The 26,226-nt window shown below is 36.6% G+C and overlaps 2 protein-coding genes across 8 annotated transcripts in view; one reads left to right on the top strand and one right to left on the bottom strand.

The window, feature by feature from the left end:
* On the top strand, positions 1 to 25,586 carry PRIMPOL (primase and DNA directed polymerase). 5 transcript variants are annotated; one of them, XR_010884416.1, is made up of 15 exons: positions 1 to 147; positions 1,854 to 1,940; positions 3,607 to 3,791; positions 5,718 to 5,809; positions 6,729 to 6,870; positions 8,211 to 8,358; positions 13,278 to 13,568; positions 15,722 to 15,884; positions 17,081 to 17,178; positions 18,197 to 18,283; positions 18,372 to 18,480; positions 19,568 to 19,650; positions 19,730 to 19,776; positions 21,090 to 21,652; positions 24,512 to 25,586. XR_010884416.1 is itself a non-coding variant. In XM_067297967.1 (14 exons), exons 3-14 carry the CDS (start codon positions 3,612 to 3,614, stop codon positions 21,393 to 21,395), a joined length of 1,746 nt encoding a protein of 581 aa, XP_067154068.1. In that variant the 5' UTR covers positions 1 to 147; positions 1,854 to 1,940; positions 3,607 to 3,611; the 3' UTR covers positions 21,396 to 21,661. The 5 variants fall into 5 exon arrangements, 4 of the variants coding, with proteins under 4 accessions (XP_067154068.1, XP_067154070.1, XP_067154071.1 ...); XM_067297967.1 differs by lacking the exon at positions 24,512 to 25,586 and having other exon boundaries at positions 21,090 to 21,661; XM_067297968.1 differs by lacking the exons at positions 1 to 147; positions 24,512 to 25,586 and adding an exon at positions 333 to 370 and having other exon boundaries at positions 21,090 to 21,661.
* CENPU (centromere protein U) overlaps positions 22,079 to 26,226 on the bottom strand; it is a 13,667-nt gene continuing 9,519 nt past the window's right edge. For all 3 annotated transcript variants that reach the window (XM_067297972.1, XM_067297971.1, XM_013942135.2), the window contains exons 10-13: positions 26,109 to 26,156; positions 24,337 to 24,398; positions 22,964 to 23,120; positions 22,079 to 22,293 (exon numbers count right to left, since the gene is read on the bottom strand). In XM_067297972.1, the coding sequence (XP_067154073.1) occupies positions 22,156 to 22,293; positions 22,964 to 23,120; positions 24,337 to 24,398; positions 26,109 to 26,156 (405 nt within the window). In that variant the 3' untranslated portion in view covers positions 22,079 to 22,155. The remainder of the gene's footprint in view (positions 22,294 to 22,963; positions 23,121 to 24,336; positions 24,399 to 26,108; positions 26,157 to 26,226) is intronic.

Consider the following 26,226-nt stretch of genomic DNA (forward strand, 5'->3'; position numbering starts at 1 on the left):
GGGAGGGGAAGGGGAGGGGGGCGGCTCAACGGCGGCGCGTTCAAACGCCAACGGCGGCGGGCAGCGATGAGCCCGGGCGCTCGCGACCGTTGGGAACGTGGCTGAGGGGCCGCCCGCCCTGCCGGCTCTTGCGAGGAGAGGCACCAGGTAGGTACCGGCGAGCTGGGGCCGGGCGGCCGTTGTGCGCGCGCGGCCGCGCGGGGGGGGGGGGGGAGAGGAGGAGGCGGAGGCGGAGGCGGTGCGCGGTGCTGCTCGGGCGTGTGACCGCGGCCCCGCCCCCGCCGCGGGCAAACGGCAGGTCGGGAAACGGCCGGTGGCGGCGGGGCAGGGCCGTGGGGGGTGACGAAGCGCCCTAATAACGAGCTGTACGGTAGGCAGTTTATATTTGAATTAGATAAGCGTTAGCTCCTCATTTTAAGCTTTGCCAGTTCCCGTGAGTGCTCTAAACTTGTCAGAGCTGTAGATTTTTTTAAAGGAGATTTTTTGTGAGAGTCTCATAATTTCCCTTGAACTAAAAAGGAGGGGAAAAGACACAGTGTGGGACCTGTGCGTGCCCGACAACGTGCGGCCCCAAGGCTCAGCAACCAGAAAGCAACAAAAGGATCTCACAGTGTGTTATCTGAAATGAAATAATTTTTCATGCATGAAATCACGATTTTCAGGCTTGTCTTTTTTGACTCGTGATTTTTTCATATTTGGACCTGGTGATGTTCTTGTTACTGTCACCAGTGCAACTGTGCTAATAATTATATTCTAACTTATATTCTTAGCATAAAGGCTTCAAAAACTAGATGGAGTTCCCTACTGTTTTATAACATTCTGACCATGATAATGTTTTAAGTATTTAAATATGGTCGTTGTTATAGCTTACAAAGAACCTAACTAAGTCTGTGCTGTCACATGGGTGAAAAATAAGCAGTCACGCATTTTGATTGCAATTGTGTGTGCATTGCACGTGAACCACAAGTGCAGAAGTGCCCAAGCAAGCTTTGAATGGGCTTGCGTGCTGGGCCTCTTACAGTTGCCTGAGCATGAAACGTGGTTATTTCCACTGTATGCTGCAGTGAAAATATGTCTTGTTTGTGTCTGAATTTGCATAACCTGGATATGTGTTTTGTTTCTGTTCTTCTGTGTGCTGAAAATTTAATGTGTTTCTGACAGTCCAAACAAGTGGTTGATTATGATCTTAAATAAGTTGCAGGGGATGTTTAGCATATGAGAGGCCATCTTTCTGATTTCAGTGATCTAAAGAAATATAGATGCACTGAACTGTATCAGAGCAGGCACTTCCACTTATGATGGATTTCTTCTTCCATTGCTGTGTGAAACTGTACAACTGGGCAATGAATGTAGTCTGAATCCCTTCTTACTAGAATCTGAATGCCCTGCAATGTACTCTTACACAATAGCTGTTTGAATATGAGGGCTAGTTCCAGCTTCATTATGAACTTTAGGGTGAGTTGTTTACTTTTGTATTTGTATATTGACCTTTAGAAGCAAAAAGCAGACTAAGTTCAAGATTAAAAACTAAATTTTCCAATAGGCACTTGCCTGCTTTTTGATAGTCTTTCATTGAAGGGGCAAATGAAATACAGAGTTTAAATGATCTCCCAGGAGATACCTTTTCTGAGTGTCTTCATGTTCGATCAAAAACAGTGAAGTCCAAACATGTTGGTGACAAAATTTCTTTCTGGGAAGCGGAATGTAAATAACTATTCCCATTACTTCTGGTGGGAAAGAATTGATGAAAATGGAGTTGGATTTTCCCTGTAAACTCAGAAGGCTTACTAGTCTGTAGGTGTAAATTGTACATACTCTAAGCAGATGTGTTATGTTGGATATCTTTGGTATAGGAGCTGAAGTTATTTTGAAAAGACCTGAGACTGCTGAGAATCCATGAACATTTGGACTGAAAAAAAAGTGACAGATCTCAGTCTAAAGTAAGAGGCATCAACCTTTGCTCAGATTCAAGTATCCCTGTAGAAATTGTTTCTGCAAAAAATATTCCTAAATAGCCTAAATAGGAAGTTTTAAATGAGTGTAGAATTATGGGAATTCTCCTTCACCTCCCTTCTTTTTAACTGTCACCTTGTGAGAGGGTGCTGAGATAGCATATCTGTATTGTGCTTCCACACTGAGTTAATTTACAGCAATGCCAACAATATCAAAATGAAACCAAAGATTCTGCTGGCACTTCTGAGAAATGCTGATTGCAATCTATGATTTCTCTTTTCATTTCCAAAGCAGAAATTGATTGCATGAAAAGGAAGGGGGTGGAGGAAGTTCATAGGTCAGCAGGCTTTCAAGATCTGTAGATATGATATGTTTGGCCCCTATAAGAGAAAAAAGCATTCTGTTATTTAGACTTGACATGGGCACTAAACCTTGAAACCACAGGCAGGTTTAAGTGTACTGTGGGCATAAATGTAGGTGTTCAGAAAACTTCACTGCGGAAACCTTGGAGGGGGAGTCAGAGGATCTAAAATTTGGGTTTCGGTGCCCACAGGGATATTTAAATACTTAAATTCACCTTGTGGATCCAGTCTGTTAAAGGTATGAATACTTTTGAGTATAGTTAGTTTTGTTTTCTCTTTTATTGCAACTGGGATGTTGTTATGAGTACCAAGGATTGGTAAGTGGTAATCCTAGGCAGAACAAAAAGATACACCTTAATCTTTTTCACTTCTTGTCCCTCTTCTTCTGTTTCAGTTTCTTAGAAATGCTCTAACTCATTTGTAGGCATTTTGTGTGGCAATAAATTTTTTCAGAAAAAAAGATAGTAAAACTTGCAAATAATTATACCCCTGTTGTGTTAATGTACTTTTGTGTTTTACATTGCTTTACAGCATTTGGATTCCTTCATGTGATTACAAGTTTAAAGGTTGCATGATGGCAAGCATTATTATCTCACATACCATTTCTTGAGAACAGATAGGATTGCTATTTTAGGTTTGCAAGGAAGCATAGAAAACATGAGATTTTTAAAGTAGGTGAAAGTATTACTAATCAATAGCTAAGGTCAGCAGCAAAGAATGGAGCACTCATTTAGGATTTCAGTTCTTTTACTTTGAGACACAGAGCTCAGAGCTTAGGACACTGAAATCTTAATTTTTGCTCAGGAACTCAAGTGATTTATTACCCATGTAAATCAATTACCTTGTTTTTTTTTTCCTCTAGCCATAAAGCAGAAATGATAGTATTTGCCATAAAGCAGAAATGATAGGACTTTTGCACTCGCTACTAATGGTGTGAGGCTAATTAAGATAGTTTTGTGTACTTTTTGCAGAGTGTAATACTGTTCTGTAAATAAAAATGAAACTTCTTATGCATTCCCTTACTTTGTCTTTTCTGTGTGTTGATCTTTGATTGAATTAATATGAAAATAAATTATCTTTTATTACCAAAACTGGATGGAAAGATTAAATGTTAAAGGGAATATCATAGTTAAGTAGGGTGGTGATTTTGAGTATTGGCTATTCTAAGTGAATAAATAATGTATGCTCAATAAATACAGAATCAAAAGCAGAGATGGGTATAAGGTATATTAAAATTGAATCAATTCAATCAAACAATTGATACTGATTTGGCTATTTGTAATTGCTTTAGGACAAATGAAGAGAAAATGGGAAGAAAGACTGAAGAAAGTTGAAGAACTAGCATCTCACTATGAAAGAAACCCTCTTCTTCCAGTTTACAGACCAAAACTGTCCAAACCTTTTCAACCATCCCCTGTTTGGAAAATATTTTGTCGGCAGGCTGAAGCTTTTCACTATGTAAAAACCTGTGAAGAGGTAAATTCTTTGTCGAATGTTTCTACTCTTCGAGTACTTTCAATATTTGACTTCATTTAAAAGCCTGGTTAACAGTAAAGTCTTTAGCAGATTGCAGGATCTTTTTGTTTTGAAATCCTGAAACACCAAGTAGTTTTTTAAAATCTTTGTGGAAGATCATGATGCACTGAGGATAACTCTAATAACTACTAGTTCTGACATAAGAATTGATATTTAATGTTAACTTATAACAGCAGAGGTGCTTTTTGGCAACATTGTAGTGATAGATTGATTCCTCCTTAAGATAAGCAAGCTGGCAGGGTTGGCAGGAGAATAGGAAAGAAGAAGGAGTAGGGTAGGAAGAAGGGAGAAAATATGAGAGGAAAAAAAAAAAGTAAAAACAGGAGGTAGAGACTTAGCAAAATAAAAAGAAAAATAATACACCTCTCCACTGAGCTCAGAGTAGCAAGTTCACATATTGATAAGTAATGAGCCACATAAATAAACGTTATGTGAAATGTGTCCTCTATTTTCAGTTATCTGCATTTAATACTTTTCAAATTGATTGCTTCTTTTAAAGAAACTTAATGCAATGTACTATTTTTTTGCAATTTTAGGTGTTCAAGTAATCCTGCAGGTCTGGATTTTATAAATATAATTACAGTAATTTGCTAATTCCTCTCAGAAATATCCAATGAAAGCTTCTGTTGATTATGAGACATCTGCGACAGTGTATACTTGGTTAGCAGAAGAACCTAGTAATCTTTATATACGGGTAATTTAATTACCTGGACTTTCCATGTTTCAGTTACTTGGGAGTTCCATACTTTAGCGAACATTAGAATTAAACAAACAAATCAGTCTTGACTGAAGCTTTCTTTCTTTTTTAATTGACTGTTTGGTTGAAGCTGTCCATTTAATGACCGCTTATATCACTATGTTTGTGTATCAGCTTTTTTTCTTTTTATGCTTTTTCATTGTAAGATAAACCTCCTTTTCTCATCTATAGACAAGGCTGCAAGGAAAACTGAATAGAGATCACATCCATGTAGACCTTGTGTTACAGAAAATTTTTGAAGTATAGCAAACTATACATGCTCAAAACTTACATAACTCCAGAATAAAAACCTCGTACAGAATATTTGTGTGTATTGAGTAAGCATTTGGAAGCAAAGACTCAACAGCAAGAGGTACTATTTGGGTATCTAGTCACTTAAAAGGATGTACACTTAAATGTCCTGCTGCCACAGATTTCCTGTGTTGCTGTGGACTAGACAGTTTAAATCTGCCTCTAGTCCCCACATGTAAAAAAGGCACAGTTTGTGTTGTCCCATGATGTAGGAGATACAGGGTCTGTTACGTTAAGAGTGTAAAATATTCAGATACTGTGACTTTGGGGGCTTTTAAAATAACTCATACTGAAAGTCCGTTTCTCTCAGTCTCTTTCAGACTATTCTGACAGTCGGTTTTCCTAAATATATTCTCACCAGCTTGGCAGTGGTTTTTTTGGTTTTGTCTTTGGATTTCTATTTTTGCTTTTAAATAATATAGAATCTAAGGAATATTTGTTATAAAGCCACATGCAGCCATCACATCAGGAAGACTATTCTTTTCAGAACATTGTTTCTACTCCCATTAAATGAACTCGCATCAGAAAAAAAAAATTTTTATTGAGAAAATAGAATTTACATTGATGTGAATTCATCATAGGTTTGTTAATCTCAAAGAAATTCTTCAAATTTATAATCACATAACTGAAATCAGAAAGAAGTTCTTAATTAAAAACAGTTGCTTCTTAGGTTAGAAAAGGATAACTGATGTACTTAACATTTTTTTTAATATTTCTACTAACTTTTGCCCAAATAAATTAATGTCAAATAGGAACTTCTGAAAATTTTAATTAATTCTCTAAAATAAAACGAACTTAACTTTTTGTTTGTTTGAAAGGATGTTCATGTATTTGCCTTGGAAAAGAACACACAAAATGGACAGAGGTTTTTCCTTGTGACAACATATTATGAGCTTTGGTTTTATTATACGTGAGTATTCGAAAAGGAGCCCTATACTTTGCTGGGGGGTTGGTCAGTCCAGCTGTGAGTAGCACAGAGCTGTAATAGGTTGCCTGAGGTTTGATCTTGGCCCTGGGGAAAATCTACATAATGAAAAATCGTTCTATTATATAGTGTTTTCAACTTTTTTTTTTTTTTTTTTTTTGAGTTGCAGACCTCCATTATTTCCTGTGAATTAAGGTCCTCGTGCCTAGTGAACTTAAATCTAATAGCAGTAGATTTGCTTTTCCTGACAGCTTTCTTTAGGGGACTACACTGACACACGATACAAATATATTTCCATGATTAGTGATATATCAGTTTAAATGCATATTAATATAAATGTCTGGTTAACAACATATGGTTTGGCTTTTGCTTCATGAACAGTTTCAAGTATTGACAATTTGATCATGTGCTGAACACTTTTTTTTTCCCCCCCACAGTAAAACATCTGGTTATGAAGCAAAAAAAACTAAGTCTTTTTTTGTTAGAACTGTAAATTTGAATTTTTTTTTCTCAACTCGAATATGGGAATATTTTTTCTTAATTTTTTAAACTAAATTAAAAACTATAAATCATTTTTAGTGCTTAAGTCATAACAGTGATATTTTTACTGTAGTTTCCATCATTCCTTAAATTCTTAACAGCATTTCTGTTGGCAGTATGTACTGTAAGATTTTGGGGGTGGGGTTATGAATCTAAATCCTAGACCACACAGTAGCAAAGTTTCTAAAGTTAGTTAGAAATTTTTCAGAGCAGTATAGGGCTGTTACTTACATTTGTTTTAATACAGGTAGTTGATTAAAAAAAATAAAAGAATATTTAAGACTTGTGGGGTTCTTGTTTGCAATTAATAAGTATGTGTAGTGTTTATTATGAGAGGCTGTTATTTGTTTTTGTTTTTCCTTAGCAAAGATTATAAAACAAGTCTTATGCATTGCTATGAAGTAATTCCTGAAAAAGATGCTTGTAAACTTTATTTTGATTTGGAGTTCTACAAACCAGCAAATCCTGGAGCTGATGGCAAGAGTATGGTTGCCAAGTTTATTGAGGTAAAACTAGAACAAAGCCAATGCATCATGTGTAGGTTAATATTAGTTTTTGGTTTAATATGAAACCAAACTATTTACCACTTTATTTTTTTGATTGTTCTGTAGTAAAATAAAAAATGATTATGTAGTTAGTGGGTGTTTTTAATGAAGTGAAAAATATGCTTTTAATTAAAGCAAAGGTTTCCTACTTTAAATGACAGGGAAAAAAACAGAGGATGGTGTTTGTTGGAAGGCTTGTATTCACTATAGGTTTCATTGACATGGTGATTTTGTTTTTATAGAGTCACACTAATGGTTTATGTGCTTTGCCACTTAAGGCTTAGATATATCTCTCCTAATTTTAGGCACCTTCATATGGCAGTTCATTACAGTTGATTTAAATGATTACATAGAAAACCTCAGGTGACTGCACTCATCATTTTGGTACCTAAAGTTTTGTTAATTGTCAGGTAATAAATTATCAAAACCTTTGATAAATATCAATTTTATTAAATAGTGCAAATTCCCAATTAACTGCAGATTTGCTCAGAAAATGAGCTCAACTGCAATTTCCGTATATCAGAAGTGGAAAATAAAGCAGGTTTTTAGAACATCTTCTGTTCCAATAAAATCTCTTTCTCAATGACCATGTATTTGTGAGGCTTCTGATACTTGTATGTCTCAAGCTAAAAAGGAGGAAAAAAAAAAAAAAAGATTGAGGTCTTTCCTCTGTAAAGGCCCTTAGCTGATATGGGAGAATTTACTCCATTGTGGATCAGTTACAAAATCTAGATATTTCTAGGGTTGAGAAGAGATCTTTGCATTTGCTGGGTGGAGGATTTGAGATACCCAAATCCAAAGCTTCTGGACTCTTAGGTTCTGAATCCCAGTCCTAAACATGAGTAATCGCAAACTTGTAGAGGGTTTCTACAGCTGTTACCTGGTTCTCTGGTTATTTAGTGTTCATTGGTATTCACTGATCTGTTTAGCCTCTGTCTTAGGTTCGAGGTAAGCCTGCCTTAGAAATAACATCACTGGGTGGTTGAACGGCATTGTGGACAAAGACAATTTGTAGATAAAGCCACTAAATTAGACTGAGCTGAAAAACTGAAAATTTCCTCATCTTAGCAGTGTTAGTACATTCAGTCACCTGCTCAATTCAGGAGATACAATCTATGTCCCATTTTGGTTAAATTTGGAAAGTTTTGAAATTTTGTGGCTAGTTTGAGTTAACTAATTGCATGTTCAAAATGAGAAAAAAATGTGAAAATAAGATGTAGAATCTGTATTTGTGTTAGAATTTAGACATCTCTATTAAAAATGCTAGAGAAAATAGCCTAATGCATGCATATAATTTTCAGCTTGTCAGCCAAAAACTAGAAGAATTTTATGATGTTAACTGTTCAGCCAAAGATGTCTTGAATTTAGATTCCAGTACTGATGAAAAATTTAGTCGACACTTGATATTTCTGCCCCACAAGACTGTATTTAAGAATAATATTCATGTCGGTAAGTGTGTTCTTTTCTCTTACACACTAGAAATAAAAGGTGAGGTTTTGCTGTTTTATAGTGCGTTGTGGCACTTGAATATTCATTTTAACAGAATTATATATGGAAACAAATATGTATTCCCAGCAAAAATGACTACATATTTGTATTTCATTAAGCCTCGTTATTCCTCAACTCATCTTCTACTTTCATTCTCTATGATTAGCTTTTTTGTTCATAAAAATGTAACCTCTGTATGTGTGTATATGGTGTATTTACACAGCTGCTGGTAAGACTGGACAGTACAATTGCTTAATTTTCAGATTAATATATGTCTTAATAATTAAATCTAAGATCATTGGCCCTAAATACAGCTGGTTTATGCTCAGCACAGGGTCAGAAAGGCAGGGCAAAGGCAGCTTCAAGCCACCTGTGCAAAAAACATGATTTAAGAAAAAGCAGAAAACAATTTTAGTTGTTGATGTAAATTGGGGTGTTTCCTGGGATATAGCAGCTCCAACACAAAAAATTGCCAGTTCAGGGTTGTCTTGATGCCATTTGTAGAATATTATCTTCTCACTTCACAGAGTGTTTTGAACTTACTTACTCTAAAATACTGTTTGTGAAGCACTGAGGTGTTAGTAATGAGCTAAAGAAGTTAATGTTGATATTCATAATCTCTTGGGAACAAATTTTGTATGGTGTGCAGTAAAGCAGGCTTATACACATTGAACAATTAAGACACAACAGAATATGAATTCAGTCTGTCTGAATGAAGCAGGAACTGATAGCAAACAGCTTGCCCAGTGATGGTATTAAAACCCGAATCAGCTTGCTAGTGCAAGAAGATTGGGTTATGCACCTGCAGCCTTGATTTTTGGCATTTCCTAATATTTGAGTGCTTGATTTTGAAACCTTTGTTCCTTATTGTGTTTATTTTAAAAAGGCAAATCTGAGGAGAGAGAGAGGAAGTAGAAGTGCTGTCATATGGCACTATATTAATAATTTCATGGGTTACTAGCAGGGATGAAATTTAGCTTTGTGACACTGAGCTCTGCCATTCGTGTGCAAGATTAACTGTGACAACAGCAGCGGAATTGCATGTGCCAGAAAGAAATTATGTCCTTTGTTGATGGGTTTGCAATGGCAGCAGAATAATGGGAAGAGTTGAGGTTATTGCTTTCATAACTTTGGGTCCTTTTCTGGTTCCCACTTTCATTCTTCTGTCTGCTTGGTCATGACCTACCTGGCTGTCTTCATGCCCAGTCTTCCTTTTCCTTTCTCACCTTTATCTCCTTTCTCAGATAGTTCCAACCTCAGCACCTTCCCTCATTCCAGTCTTGAGTATAATTTACACTATTTCTTCTTTTTTACACTTCCTATATATGTAAGGTAGCTTCTACCTGTGTGTGTGCTAACAGGGAATTAAGGACAGCACAGGGAAGATGGGTTCTTAGCTTTGTGCCAGGCCCCTTTTTAGTGCAGTACAGCATTAAAGAAAGTCTTATTTTCCTTTTGGATTGTGTCCAGTCATTTTGTGGGGACAACACATGTACTGTTGCGTCAGAGTTGTGTGGGGATGGCACATTTCTTCTGTTGCTCTAAGAAATCATGTACAAAAGGTCTTGTCAGCACAAACACCAGGAGGAATAAAGTAAACTCTGTAAGGAGAGGCTGGATCCTGTAGGCCTCTGTGTGCATATACAAAATCAGTTTTTGTTTTGTTTTATTTTTCCCAAACATTCGTAATATAGGCACATGGTCCTTGGCCTAAAGGTCACCTGAGAGCAAATTTCAGATCCTTACTCCAACACAAAGAGGCAATAGGATTTCTCAGAAATAAAGATTTTTAGATTTTTTTTTTTTTTTTTAAGATTAGAAAACCTATTTCTCATTCTTAGAAGCAGTGGAATCTGCGTTCCTAGAACTTTAAAGAATAGCTCAAAGTAGACACATGACAAGCTAAACAGATTGCCAATATAATAAGCAACTGCTTATAATACTGGCTGCCAGCTCAAAACGTGACACAGAGTAGTTATTTCTCATGTGACACCGTACTGTCAATTAAATAGGATCATAACAATTTTTTAGCTCAAAAGCATGGTCCTCTGTCACTATACAACTCTTAAGTAATACATGCAAGACAAATAATTTGGTATGACGGCAGTTTTAGTCTGTGATCTTGGTAACTAAATTACATCAGTCAGTTCTTTCAGTAAGAGCGTGAACTATTAATTCTAGTCCATTAGTTAAGTGGTTTGTGTCTCCACTGTGAAGTGGATTTGGTATGTTTACTGTCATAATTAAAATGTATTTAGAGATTGCCTATATTTAAAAAGTCTTCTGCCTTTGCCTTTTCAACAAGAGGTTAAAGCTGCAGTGAAAATTGATTTCTAGAATTGTGATATGTGTCAGTGGTAAATTTGTGCATGTTATCAATGAATATTACACTTCAGACTACTCATTCACGCATTTTAGTAGCCAACTTGACAAATCTGTCTTGAAGCTTATTAGCTTGGTACTTCAAGTATTGTGAAAGGACTCTGACATAGTAAATATCTAGACATGTAGATACCTTCATAAAGTAATTTCAGAGCATCTGTATGAAAATGCATGTAGTCTTGGATGTGACAGGAAGACCTTGTCTATTTAATATTTAACTTAAGAGTTAACATATTTTTCAGACACATTAAAATGGGTTTTTTTAGTTGGTCATTGTGAAATTATGTCTAATAAATATTTTATGATGAATTATTCTGTGATATTACGAATCATACCTTTCTGTCCTTTGTGATAAACTAGAAAATGAACTATCACATCTTATCAAACTTTATTATGTAACCTTTGGAATTAGGTACTAATTAGAATTAAAATACAGGGATTGAATTCATGGCACGTGTAAGAGAGCACAGTGCTGTGCAAATCAGTGAATTTACCTTAATCTATGCAGATGACACATCCCAAACATAAAAATACAAAATACAGCCAAGAATCAAAAGTGCGAAATGCAGGGTTTCATTCCCATGCCTGGCGAGTCTCATCAGTTAGAAGAAATGGGAAGAGGGAAAACAAAGATGTGTGTGAATCATAAAGAAACTAATCCCCCAAATAGTCTTTTACTGAGGAAAAAGCTTGCTATACTGACACCAGAGTGATTGTTATTTAATTACATGCACAAAAAAAATGAAGTGCTCAACCAGGACTTTTAAAGACACTTTCTGTTAATTAAAATAAATTTCAGTTCTGAAATAGTTTGAAAAGAATATTTAGTTACTTAAGGGAGAAAGTAGACCTAAGAAATTTTTGCATGCGCATTGAACGTAGTGGCTTAAATACTGTCTGTGAGTGTGAACTACTGCCAAATCATTTGTGTGCTTTAGTAGTTCTGTGAAATAATGAATTATGAGGCTGGTGATATTAATGCTTGAGATACTGTCAGTGAGTGCTGTCAGTCATTCTGCTGATAGGCAGCATAGGAGGACCAACAGTACTTCATATTCCTTCAGTTTCCCCACTGAAGCTTCTTCCAACAACTGAGAATCTTCCTTGCCAGTATTCCTTCCACTTCATAGTTTTCCTTCCGTATCCATATTTATTCTCCTCTTTCTCCTTGCAAGTAATTTGGCCATGCTTTTCATTTGTCTGTCTTTGGTTACCATTTAACAGAGCCTGGATTACAATGGCGGTATACTGAGAGCTGAGAAAGTGTTTACAAAATGACTTTTGTATAGGTAATTTGTCATTCAAATAAGCCCTGATCAAACTCTGTTACATCAGTTAAAATAGTATGAAGCTCCAAATAAAGATTTTTTTAATCATCCTAAAAGTGAAATTAAGGAAAGCAATAGTGAAAGGGGTAATTGCAGACTCTTCAGAATCTTAAATCTGATCCTGGTAATGTCATCTCATACTGTCATTAACTACTGCAAAAATATTCAGCTAAACAATTAAAAACTATACCTGTGGCTGGATATAAAACAACCTGTGTAATAGCAGTGCTATGTGAATGATTTATTCATTTATTGAAGTGTTTCAGTAAATGGTACTTAATATTTTAAAACAAACTGTATTTTATAATAGACTGACTATTTTTACTTGTTTTTTGACATCAGTCAATAACAAGGTGATGCATATGTGTATGTATGTATGTAAGCATATGTGTAAGTCCTACTGTTAAGAGGTCTACTTCATATGCAGAAACGTGCATAGTAAGTTAACATGAGGATCTGAATTGAACTTGTTGAATGTTTTTGGCATTTTTGTGGAAAATTCAGGTTCACAGAAATTTCAGTCTAAAAAATCTTCCTTATATTAACCATTAAGTCAAGATCATTTATGCTCCAAGCATGGGAGCAACTCACAGCCTTGACTGTCAGTGGCTGTAATAACTGTGATAGTACAGGTGTTGTGATGGGCAGGAGCTACAAAAAGCATTTATTTTATTTTTGCACCTTTGGGACTTTGAATTAAGTTCAGAGTTTAGAAAATGGTAGTGACAGTCTGTGCATTTCTGCTTCATTATTTTATCTATTTCTAAGGAGGTAATGACCAAACCAACTCAGTTCTGTACAATTACACAGAGAAATATGCACCCTTTCACTTATTTTGTTATGGTAGTAAAATTGCAAAGGGGAAGATAGTGGTCATATTATACAACTAACACAGGAACAGTTCTTTATTTTTGCTTGTTTAAAAAAAAATAGTTTCAGTTAAATTCTTGCCAAACGTGGGTTTCTTAGATACTATCCAGAAATATTTTGTGCACTGTGCTTGTCCAAAAGATTTTTGTTTGTTTGTTTCTAAGGAAAAATCCAAAGGGGGGGAAAAATGCCCAAACTCCAACCACTTCCACCTTGGCTGTTTTGAAAATGTTTGTACAAGAACTATTAAGTTCTTTCTTGACTCATGAATATAAGAAGTTATCTGGTTTTGTTTTTAAGGTAACTTTGTGAGAACCATTTTGCAGCCTGCCATGGCATTAATGGAGAGCAACGCTGCTGCTCTGATTCCAGAAAAAAGAACAGGCCGTGTTTTTCAGTGTTCTGCACCAACAGGTGGATTAGATGGTTCTCTTATAAACCTCTCAGCAGTAGAAGATGCTTCTAAGAGTTGGCCATCTATTGCTAACAAAACAACAGAAATTGAAACATCAGACCAGGGAGAAAATTCTGAATTTTCCTTTCTAGTAGTAAATGACAAAGAAGGACGCAAGCAACTTTTTGTGGATCTAGGTAAATATAATAAGTGCTTTTAAACCTGTTTGGAATGTATATTGGAATGCAACAAAGGTTAAGAAATAAGATATTCCTTAATCTTTAATTACAGCACTGCATGTTCTTGTTGTGGTTCTGAAGTACAGAGTTTAAGCCAAATACCAGACATGCTGAAACAGTAATCATAAAGGCTGTACTTTAAAGGAACTTTAGGTTCTTGGCACATAGAACTCTTTATATTACTTCATTTAATAATATTGTCCTGAAGTTTGAAGAAATTCTGGCCACAGAAGACTTTCTTTTTCTTAATTTTGTTCCTAAGGACTTAGTGCTCTTTTTATTTATTTATTTATTTATTTATTTTTATTAAAGGAAGACAGCATGCATGGCATTTTACCATTTCAGTTGAGCAGCTTAATCCTAGAACAAGTCTTACAGGTGCGGCCTTTTGAATGGTTATACACGTATGAATTTAGCCTTCTTCCTGCTTTTAGAATGGCAGTTGTTATATTGTGATGACAGAATAGCAGAAACTGGAGCTGGGCACTCCATATCCCAAGGCAAGTCAGGACCAGCTGTACTTCGCCTATTCATACTATTAAAATGTTAAAAATCTCCAGGATCGCAACTCCCCCAGGCAAACTAAACTTGCAGTTTGAAAGTTCAGGCCTTCCCCATACCCATGTCTGGATTCTGTGCCTCATGCCCTGTCTCAGTGAAAATAGCTTATCACATTTTTGTTCAGCAGCCTCTTATGTACTTGAAGGTTGTTTATCATATTTTCTCTCAGACTTCTCTGAAGAACCCCCATTCCTTCAAATTCTTCTCATGAATTTGAGAAAGCAGGACTGAATCATTTTTATTGCTGGCCTCAAAAGTCTCTCCAGTATGTCTGATTTGTTGAAATGTAATCCCAAAGTGGGCCCTAGATGAGGCTTTTCCATTACTAAATCAGAGGATTACTTTATGTATCTAATATATAATGCTACTATTAAAAATTTCTTTAAGTGTATTAGTGAATAGATTTTTTTTAAAAAAAGTTGATTTTTGTGCTGTTTAACCTCACCGTCTAAAAAAATTTAGTGTTGTGCCAAAAAACGAAACCCCCTCGATAATTACACTGTCCACATTACCTCAAAACTGGAAGGCTAGAATCAAAACAACTGGAATATGGCTGCAATGATAGAATGGGATGTTATATTCTAATTGTACAAGCTCTATTAGTGCTTTCATCTTTGTGAGAATTAAATGCAACCCCCAAATTAAGTACCCATCTCTGCAAAAAATTCTTAGATCAATTAGGCAATGTTTACTATATCCATTTGGCTTTTCTTTATGTGTTATTTAGATGGGGATTAAACTTTTCTAATACATACTTTGAAAAAGTGGTGTCTAGTACACAGAGAACAGAAAATTTGATGACTATAGAATCATTTCAGAATAAAATAATTGTGCAGCTTTTTATGCTTGGACTCTTTTCAGTGGTGCCCGGTGACAGGATGAGAGGCAACGGGCACAAACTGAAACACAGGAAATTCCATCTGAATATAGATTTTATTTATTTATTTATTTATTTATTTTGCTGTGAGGGTGACTGAACACTGGAACAGGTCGCCCAGGGAAGTGGTGGAAGTCTCCATCCTTGGAGATATTCATGGTCCTGGGAAACCTGCTATACGCTTGATCAGTCTTGAGAGAGTCGGCCAGAGATCTTCCTGAAGTGCCCAGAGAGGCTGTGGAGTCTCAGTCCTTGGAGATATTCAAAAGCCGTCTGAACACAGTCCTGGGCTGCCTGCTCTAGGTGACCCTATTTGAGCGGGGGGGTTGGACTAGATGATCTCCAGAGGTCCCTGCCAACCTCAACTATTCTGCGTCTGAACAGAAATTTTAAGCAATGATAGTGTAAAAACGATAAAAAAGGCTATGTAGAGGTGTTGAGTGTTTGTCCTAATTCTCCTGTAATATGAAAATGTGCATTTTGTTTGATCTCGCTTTGCTGGCGTTTCTATGGAGGTGCATTTTCTGTGGGAAGTGAGCTGAAATCAGCATTAGTTTGTGTCCTTTCCTTAGACCCTTAGCTGTGTCTAAGAAAAATTGTTTAACGCTCAACTACTAAGTATCTTAAATCCTAGCCAGCGCTAGTATGTTAAGAAACATTTGTTTTTCTGTAGGAGTTTATACAAAGAACAGAAATTTCCGGATGTATAAATCATCAAAAGCAGGAAAAAATGTGATTCTGAAGATCGCAGAGGATAATAAGTTTGTCCCTAAACGTGAAAAGAACGTTTCTTTGGAAGAAGCGTACTTTCTTTCCTCTTTGATCTGCAATGTTGGGTAATGGTTTACTTTCAGTGGAATTTAAAATATTTTTAAAGACACATTTCAATAATTTTTCTCCTACAGCAGATATGAATAGCAATATTTAATTGGCAGGTGTTCCATGAACATTGTTACAGTGTAATGTAAGAGTTTCCAGTAAGATGCCTTGTTTTTGAAGGAAAAATTTGTTGGGAATCCATTCTCTTCACCTAGCTTCGAATGTCCTGCAAATTCAAAGAACGCAAAGCAGTTGAGATCGTTTCTGAGCTGTGCTATGTTTTTCTCCACACACTCAAGAGTTCTGATTTGCCCAATGATCTTTTATTGAAAGTGCCAAAATTCAACCATTTTTAAGTTTGGACAGATTCCATATAGTTCTGAAAGGAAAGATTACAGATTTTCAGTCAACTAAATATGAAAAATATAAATATGAAAAATAATTTGCTGTATATTAATTTGAAAGGATTTTTTTACATGTTTATTTGCCCATCAGATTTCTCATTTTTGTACACAGTTTCCTCTTCAGGTTGGATACTGTTTAATATAATAATCTAAGTTTTCTGTATCTAATCTAAACCGAAAGTATCTTGTCATTAAGATGATCCTAAGAACTAATGCAGCAGAAAGAGGGTCAAAATGTTAGGGCCTTCTACATTTTTATTAAAAACTTATATTTGTGGTAACTTCAGTCTCTCTGTCCCAAAATGTTCCTGTTCCTGAACTGATGTCGATATCACCATAGCATACACCATGTGGTATATTCAGATAGTAGGTATCAGCTGAGTCTGTCATAATTATGGATGAGAAATTACGCTTTGTTGAATTTAGCCTTCTGTCATGATCTGTCTTCCAGCTAGTAATACAGCAAGGAAAAGCAATTCATTGCAGATAGCAAAATCATGGTTGAAGACCATCAACAGTTATATATGCTCAAATGTTATATCTAGAGTAAATACTACTGTAAGACTGTGGACCAGAACCCTTTAAATGGCTGGATATTGGGATTTTGCCAGGAAAACAAAATTTGCCAGGAAAACAATCTGCTATTTGGAAGGAGGAAACCCTGCCCTCTGCTGGTGCAAGTCAAAGGAAACTGTCAAAATGAGGGGGAAAGAAAGGGCGGGGGGGGGTGGGGGGACCTGTAGGCACAGTGAAAGGTTCTATGTTATAAGAATTGTATGTTTTTCCCTTGCATTCCCTCTTTTGTTCAGGTCCAAGGACGACACAACAATTCTGACATCTGGCTCCTCAGAAGAGGAAAGAAAAATGTCTGCTTTTTTAAACAGTAAAACTACCAGAAGTACTAGAGGTACCTCAAGCCTTTCCTACTCTACAGAAAAAAAAAGTCTTAAATTAGCTGTATTGTGACATGTATATCTGATAACCTGTGTAAGGCCTTTTCTTCAGCTAGCTCTTTGCAGGTGGCGGAGCCCAGCTGTGCGAAGGGCGCTCTGCAGTGCTTGAGTGCTGTTGCTCCTCCCCACCTGTCCCCACAGCCATCATGCTTCAGCCTGGTTCCTTCTGTCCCTGGGGTGGGTGGGTGGGTGGGTGTCAGAAAGAAAGGGGATGTGGGGATCCAGCTTCCTGGTGTCCCTTTCAATTCTCCTTTTCTTCTCCCTCCCCCCCGCCCTGCTCCCTGACAGCACCCAGAGGGGTGCTGGGGAACAGCTGCCAGGCATAAGAAAGGGTGTGGGCACTGGGCAGTGCTGCTCAGTGCCCTGGCTAGGTTGTCCCTCGTCCTTCCAGGCACGTTTCATGGCACCTCAGCTAGATACGAATGCAGTCGGAGCAGCCTGGGTGCAGCATGTGTGTGTGTGCGCACACACAGCCACGCATTCTTGCTGCCTTGTTTCCTAGCTCCATTTCTTCCATCCTTTACTCATGTGCAGGGAGACAGAGGCATGTGTGTGCACATGCGAGTGACTCCCCCTGCTTGATAGGCTCTGCTCCCATTCTCCCTGCAGTGATTTCCCTTGGGCACTCCCGGGGGCGAGTTGGCCCCGTGGGAGCAGAGTGGGCGCTGACAGCGGTGCTCCCCTTGTGCCCGTCACTGTGAAGCGCTTGGGTCGGGCCACACCAAGTCTCCTAGCTGCCGTGTGCTTACACCGAGAGTAAGAGGGAGCGTGTTTTCTGCCCATCCTTTGCCTTGAGGCATCCCCTCTTAAATTAGAGGGCTTTTTTTTTTTTTTTTTTTTTTTTTTTTTGGATCAATGAGAAGCTAACACTGGATTTATACCTGCTCTTATGTAAGGAGTTAGCATGATTCACATGTTTTCTATCATCTGTATAATGTGTAAAAATAATACATGTGGTTTTTGTTTTAACAGATTCCATTGAAGGTTATCAGGATTCACCATATCCAGAAATTGATTCTTTTGTTCGTTCTTTGGTTAATAAAGATGGGGTGCAAGGAGGTAAAAAAAAAAAAAATCACTTTGCTATTTACAAATAAGTATTCTACAGCACTATTTTTAAACAATTAAACAATTATTTCTTTTCCAGGGATACGTCAATGGAATTATTTCTCTCTGGAAGAAATAATTGTATATGATATTTCTGGTTACCGTTGGTGTGAAAATATTGGGAGAGCTCACAAAAGTAACAATATAATGTACGTTCTTTAACTATTCACTGTTCACTTCAAAACAGCTGTATTTCGTATTTTTCTGCTCCAGTGTTACTCTGTAAAAATGCTGTAAAGCTCTTATGGACAAAATCAGCACCTGTTACAATTTCTGCTCTCTTGCTCCATGGAGGTACAACTCATTTAAAAAAAAAAATCTCTTATCCCTTAATTTTTTCCCCCTCATTTTACTTTGTGACAACCGAGCTTGTATTTCTAATTTTTCTAAGATTTATCATCATGCTATTTAAAGCTATTAAATGACACTATGCTTTGATGCTTCTCAGCTAGGATGCTGAACAATAAGATAAAGAAAACAGACCATTTTAAAATTCATACTCAGTGTATCTTAAATTACATTCTTACATTATTAAAATAATAAAAATAACTCCTGCCAGGATTCCTTGCCAGGATTGCCAAGATGAGTTTTGCCAGTGACTCTGTGAGGACTCTGACTTCTCCTCGTAGTTTTAGCAACACTAAGCCTTGAAAAGTCATGGTCTGTAGATTACATCAGAAATGCCAGTAGATTGTTAGTAGAAATATTTACCATTAAAAACAAAAATAGTTCTGCATAAGCAACATTCAAAACAATTGAAAGATAAGGAATGTAATTTTGAGAAATGTGAGTAGGAAACCCCCCACAATTAACTAGACTAGTTGAACTCTTGGAGTTACTTGAAGCTTGGTGTTTCTGTAGCACATCTGATGATTGATAGACAACTCTATCAGTTGCAAAGAAATAATGATTTTATCTAGCTTTTATAATGAAATTATCTTTAACAACAACAGCAAAATGTTACCCTACAGTTAGGTCATGTATGCTAATCTTGCTTTAGTGACTTGTAAGGAAGGTGACTAAATGTCACTTGATCTTTTAAGAAATGTATTTTTAACTTAAGCATGAAGTTTATTGGAAAAATAACAAGACTGTGTTCAAAGCAAGCATGTAATGAACAGGTCAGAGTATGAAAACAATATCCGTAGTTGAACAAAACCTGTTCATTTAGTGTTGGAGTTTCATTTTTGTATTTATTTAGTTATGTACTGTTACTAAATACCATATTATTTTTAGGATTCTGGTAGATCTAAAGAATGAAGTCTGGTATCAAAAGTGTCACGATCCAGTCTGCAGAGAGAAAAACTTCAAATCACAGAGTATGTAATGCTTTCAAAGCAATTAACACTCCAAAAAGTATTAATTATAACCTTATTAAATACCATGTATTTGTTTTAGGTTTTCCATTGCCACCTAGGATATGTCTCCCTTTTCTTTTCAAAGAGGTATGCATTTTGTTAACATGTTAAAGTTTTTATGAGTAAACCTTTGTCTCTAGAAGTCTTTGAAAATCCCTGCTAACCCAATTTGTTGAACTCCATTGAGCAGCTATGCTGGTGTAGAATTGCTCCATAGAGCATCTGTGCTGGTGTAGCAGCTCCATATATTAATTTTTAAGTTCTCCTGCAGCAGATCTAGCACAAAACCTGACAACATAGATTCAGTTAGGCCTAACTAACTGAGCTAAGCTAGTTATAACCTAATTTCATCTGGGGCTAAAGATTTTCTTCTCTTTTCTTCTGGAACAGCAGTTCCCATTAGGTAAGCCCCAAGCCCAGTATGGGTGTGCTATGGGAAAAGCTGCCCAAGTTAAGCTTACTATGCCTGTTTGTTTCACTTCATACTAGGCCAGCTAAAATATTTTTAAGTGCTCCTGGAACACCTGAGTGGGTCAAAAAAAAAAAAAAAATCATGATTCTTAGGTTTGGCTGCAAAGCTATCAATCAGCATTAGGAACAAGATATCTTAGACATGAGGCAGGGCAAGAAGCAAAACTCAATGAGACCACGCATCAAACTACCAGTGTTCTCAAAAGCCTGGCAACAAAACTTCTGAGCAGGCAGAACAAGGGTTCTAACACAGGATTTCAGTTTCCAGTGATGCCTCTATACGAAATGCTTTTCTTTCATCAGTGTTAGCAAAACAAGCACACCAACTCTTTTGGTAACTTAAATATGTGTGTGGATGTCTCTTAAGGATTTAGAATTAGAGATATTTTCAGTGCTTGATATACTACAATTGATTTATTATGTTAATTTTAAGTCAGTGACCCTCAAATGTTAAGTTCACTTAACTCAATTATGTTTACCCACAAAAGTAGAATATTTACATTGACCTGATGTCATCCCTAGATCCCAAGCCCTGAACACACTAGTCCAAAGAGTAGGTCATAAAAGCTTAGCTGCAATGTTTACAGCTTTTAAAATTCACACTGCAAAATGGTACATCAAGTTCTACTTAAACAAATTTAAATGCATTTTCAGACCTTGATATATCCTTAAATAGACACTAAAATTAGACTAGTTGTAGTGTTCTAGAAAAAAAACAGCAGGTTTCTATTCCTATTTAAACAGGCTTCCATAGTGTACTGTGGCTGTAAATTAATCTGCTAGAAAACTGGCTTGTTGCCCCACTTTCTATAGTATCCATTATATGCGACACTTGCAAAAGTCCAACACTAGTTTCAGATTTTCAAATCAGAGCAGTTAAAAGGATGATCATTTGCATATGGAATAAATAGTATTTTTGTTTCTAAAAGGAAGAAGAATATATGCTAATGGATGGAAGTGAGAACGAAGAAGAAAAAGTAAAACTGCATTCTAACCGTATAGATTTGTCAAAATGCTCACTGTTTCAAGAAAACAGCTTGTCTAGAGACTTCCTGTTGTCAGACACTGTGTGGGGCAATGCAAGTGATGATACCTCGTTCCTGGAAGCTACTGATGACGTGGAACTAGCTGAAGCTGCAAATGATAGTCTGCATTGTGACACAGAAGAAATTCCTGATGAAGTTCTTTTGGAAGCTTTAAGGAAACAGGATACTTGTGCTAAAGAACACAGCTAACCACAGACTTGGCTAATGAACAAACCCCTACCAGTGAAGCTTGCTTTAGTACAATGTGCCTGTCACATGCCTTCCACGAAAGATACTGCAGTATAGTCAAAAGCTCTCTTCCTAATCTGTGCAACAGAACTAAATAACTGCTGTAAATAACAGATCCTTGCAACTGGATGATCTTAAACAGGGATGAAAAGATCACGGAAGGTTACACAGGGGCTGAGCAGTACTGGACTGAAAACCCTTCATGAATGCTACTTCAAGTAATTTAGTACTTTAGTACTTTAATACTTACTGCTGTGTGGTTTCCTATTTTGTTAGCTGTATGTCTAAATTTTATTGATGAGCTATGTAAAATAACTTCTTCAATTCCAGAAGTGAGAGGAATTTATTTCACATACAAATTTAAGACAAAGCTTTGTCTATCACTAGATCAACCAAAGTCAGTGTGTTCTCTTTTAAAGTATATATTGGTTTCAAAATTACATTACTTACATAGCCCAAGGAGATTAAAAACTGATGTTCTTAAAACAGCATAGAAAAGTTTTGTGACGTTAACTGGAATTGGTATCTCATTAATTTCTACTGACACTCTTTGAATAAGTTCTTACATAGACTATTTAACAGTAGAAAGATACAGTTTCTGATTAAGTCACTAATTTATGCATTGAAGCCAACGTACAGCAACAATGATTAAACATACTTTAATCACTGTCCATTCTAATAATTGTTCCCAGTTAATTTCAGTAAGTCCATTAAAAAGCACTTAATGTTTCTTTGATAACTTCTCTCTTTGTACATCCAGTGCCTCTTGCACTCTCGCATTAATATTCTTAAAGTGTCTTTCCACTCCTAGAATTCTCCGTGATTCCACCAGAAGAGCAGGGAGGCTGGAAGTTCCATACTGTTTTAAAGAAATAAAGTTACAAGACAATGTTTTTAACTCATGAAAAACAAACATTTCCATATCTGTGTTTATTTTTTCTCTATCTGAAATGGTGCGATGTGACTTGTAAAAGTGAAAAACAGCAAGTTGTTCAGAGAGTCTCCTGAAGTGGAAGGATTTCCATTAGACAAGGCAGACTTAGTATGGTCAATAGAAAGTATCACACCAGACACCAGGTCATGAGCAGAGCCACTGTAAAAGGGGAAGGAGTTCCAGGACTACATGAGAAATTAGTCTAATGATGAAATACAACCGTTGGTTTTACTGAGCATTAAACATGTTACAGAACAAATATGCAAGTACCAGAACTATCCTTACCTTTGAACAACAACAAAGTTATAGTTTCTTACGGCTAATCTTTCTTCAAGTTATGTTTCTATGTCCTGGACATAGACATAAAGGTTTCAAAAATCTCTGAAATAATTTGGTTTCTAACATGAGACAAAAGTGAATGAGCCAGTGCAGTATACCTACAGCAGTAATTCTCAAGTTGGTTCCACAAAAACATATTAAATGGTGATATTTCGTTAGCTATTAATAGAAGTGCTTGTCAATCCAGGAAAAAAAAATAAAAAATCAGGGGTTGATCCAGAAACAGTTCAGAAACACATGCAGAATTTTTACTTACTACTACTTTTTCTTTAGGGTTTTCTTCTCTGTAATCCAAGCAGTCTTGCTGTAGTTCCTTTAAATCAGTAAGGAATTGAGTTGCATGCCTCAGGGAAGATTTCCTCTCCTGTAACTGAGCATACTCTCTCTGTAGCTGTTTCAGTTGTGTTTCAGTTCTGAAAAGATCAATGCTTTGATGACCATATTTGAATATTTGTTTCATGAGTTACTGTGAACATACTTCCTCTGAGGAAGACTTAAGAGGTTGGTCAGAAATATTAAGAAATATTAACCATAGGTTAGTAAGACAAACTGTATAAGCAGGGCAAATAGCATATTATTTAAACAGGTGCACGGGTCCAAACCCACAAAAAAACTGGTTTTCCCACATCTCAGTTTAAAGGCCTAGTCTAACAGTAGCTCTAGTCTCTCTTAAACACTTAAGTTTTTGCCTGTGAAGTTTCTTAAATACCTGATATTCTGCTTCTGCACACGTTTGCTTATAGGCTGAGCTGTTCAGTACTTACCGTGAAGCATATCCAGGATCTCTAAACTAGATACTCCTCTGCCTAAATAAGCTGAAGGGCTTAATCCATCAGGTTGTGTTCAAAGCATGATTAGCATTGCACAAAACTGAATAGCAACAGTCGTTTTCACTTAATAGTGTGGCCACAGAAAAGCTTTCTTAAAAGAAAACCCATACTCCTGAGGGATACCTTTAATTATTCCTTCTAGTAAAGTTGGTCCATAATACTGTAAAGAAAACAAGAGTCACACGGCGACAGAGAAGGACTTAATATGCCTTCGTGGATCCAAGTCCATGTATGTGATAGGCAGCTTCAATACAAAGCTTGTCACTAGTACCTAACTGGATTTGGGGAAGTCTAAGAAATGGTTCTTCTGAAGAACATGATTTTTCTAAGTTTGTGTGTTTTCTATTTTAATGATACTTAAGTGCCAAGTTAAAGAAGGAATTGTATGGCTTAGTGAGATACCATGTATTCAAAGGCATCCCTGCCATACTGCAAAGAGGTGAAATACATTCTCCCACCCTCAAGAACAAAACCCACCACAGCACCTTTGTGAATTCTGATTCATCACCTTGGCAATTCCAATTATGTCATGAGTGTTTTTCTTATGAACATATTGGCTGAAATACACCCCAGTAACTGAAGGTAGCAAAGAGAGCTTGTGAAAATGACTATATCTAGGCCACTGAAATATGGGAAGGAAAGGTTATTCTGAGCTTCTGATAAATACGGAAATGGATATAGAAACAGGACTACAGAGTTTCAAAGTAAAATGAGAGAACAAAAGTTACTGAGTTTTAAAATACCAGACACTGACTCTGTAAGTTCTTCAGGCTATTACCGCACAATGCTAGAAACATACCCGATTAACTCTTCGCTAACTTGCAACAGCCGCTGCCTTTTCCTTTTGATGTCTGTTATTACCTGTAACAATTAGTAAGAAAAGTGTTTGAAAACTTTCTAGAACTTCAAAGGCAAACAACTTAAACTTCATTGGCTTTTTTTTTTTCTTTTGCATTTTGTGCTTCTGATTCTAGGTATGGAAGATTCCAAGATACCAGACTACAGTATTTAAAACAGCTAAAATACTAATTTCAAAGAGCTTTAGAGTGTCAAAACTCTCATCTCCATCCAAAATTCTCTTAAGGAGCACTGGCTTTACAGGTATACAAAAGGAGTTTATTGCATTTTGAATGCAAATATGCCAAATCCAGCAGGTTTTTTGTTTAAGAGTGCATACTAATATGGCTGTATGTTTGATATGATTTCCATAACTAAGAAACTAAGCAAAGCTAAGCTTTCTTTAATATGACATCCCATTTTTTAAACACCTTGCTATAAATTTAAATTTAGCAACTATAAAACTGAGTTGCTAGTGTAAAACAAATGTGTAATAGGGGCAAAACAAGGATAACTCTCCCTGGCTGAGAATGCTAAATGCATATTAAAAATTTCATTTTAATGAAAGAGTACACTTACTTTATTACCTCAAATTAACAAGACTTTTAGGACTTCACCTTTGGCCTATTAAATGCCACGTCCCAGAATAAGCTTTCAGTTGACTTCACTTGTTTACTGAGGAGATTAATTTGTGTGTGCTGTATGTGGTTGCTGAATAGGTTAAAATTGTGTAATAATTAAAAAAAATTTACATTCAAGAAATAAAGTAGAAACTTCAATATTATATGTTTGGTCCAATTGTTCTTTTGTGTTTCCAATTACAACAGGATCAGAAGGCTCTTCACAGACTCACAGAATAGTTGGGGTTGGAAGGGACCTCCAGAGCTCATCTGGTCTGACCACCCTGCTCAAGCAAGGTCACCTAGAGCACATTGCCCAGGACCGTGTCCAGTCAGGTTTTAAGTATCTCCAAGGATGGAGACTCCACAGCCCCTCTGGGCACTTCAGGAAGATCTCTGGCCAATTCTCTCAAGACAGACCAAGCATGCCTAAACTGCATCTCTGGCAGACAATGCCTAATCTGCTCTTAACTATATCTACTGTGGGGCATTCACCACTTTTCTAATTAAGCCCCTCCAGTGCTTTTCTGTTCTTGTACTAGTTCCTCCTACTGTCTAGATCTCCACTGTTGCATTTCAAATGGATTACTACTTGCTCTGAATGAACTGGAATTCTTTATCACCTTCCTCTACAGAAAAATCTTTCATATTTTTATGAAATTTATTTCCTTTAGTGTCTCCCTTTAAACTAAACAATCCAGTTCTTTCCTCTCAGGTCATATATTCTAGACTTCCAACGACCTTTGCTGCTCTCTTCTGGACTTTCTTATGTTCATTTATGTTTCTTGAAAGTTAGGTCCCAGTGTTTAATTGACACTCCAGAGGCCTCACCAGAGGAATAATTCATGTGCCTACACATCCTAATGTGTTTTCTTTTTACACTAGTGTAACAGTGATTTATATGCAGTTTGTGATCCGTCATATTTCCTCAGATCATTTGCAAAAAACTCTGGTGGTTCCCTGTACTATATCTGTGCAACTGATTGTTTAGTACAGTGCACTTGTCTCTGTGAATTGTTTTATCTACTTAGTTGACTTCTCAAAATTTTAAGACTCACCTCTGTATGCTGTACACTCACTCTAGTGATAGCACATCTTTCAAATATGTATTTACCTTAGCATTTTTTCTCTTCATATTCTTTAATTCCTGGACTTTCATTATCTACAGAGAAAAAGAAGCATCACAGATGGACAGCAGACCCCGATTTCTCTATCCTCATGAAAACCTGGCT

Source organism: Apteryx mantelli, chromosome 5 (assembly GCF_036417845.1).
Source record: "Apteryx mantelli isolate bAptMan1 chromosome 5, bAptMan1.hap1, whole genome shotgun sequence".
NCBI lineage: Eukaryota > Metazoa > Chordata > Aves > Apterygiformes > Apterygidae > Apteryx > Apteryx mantelli.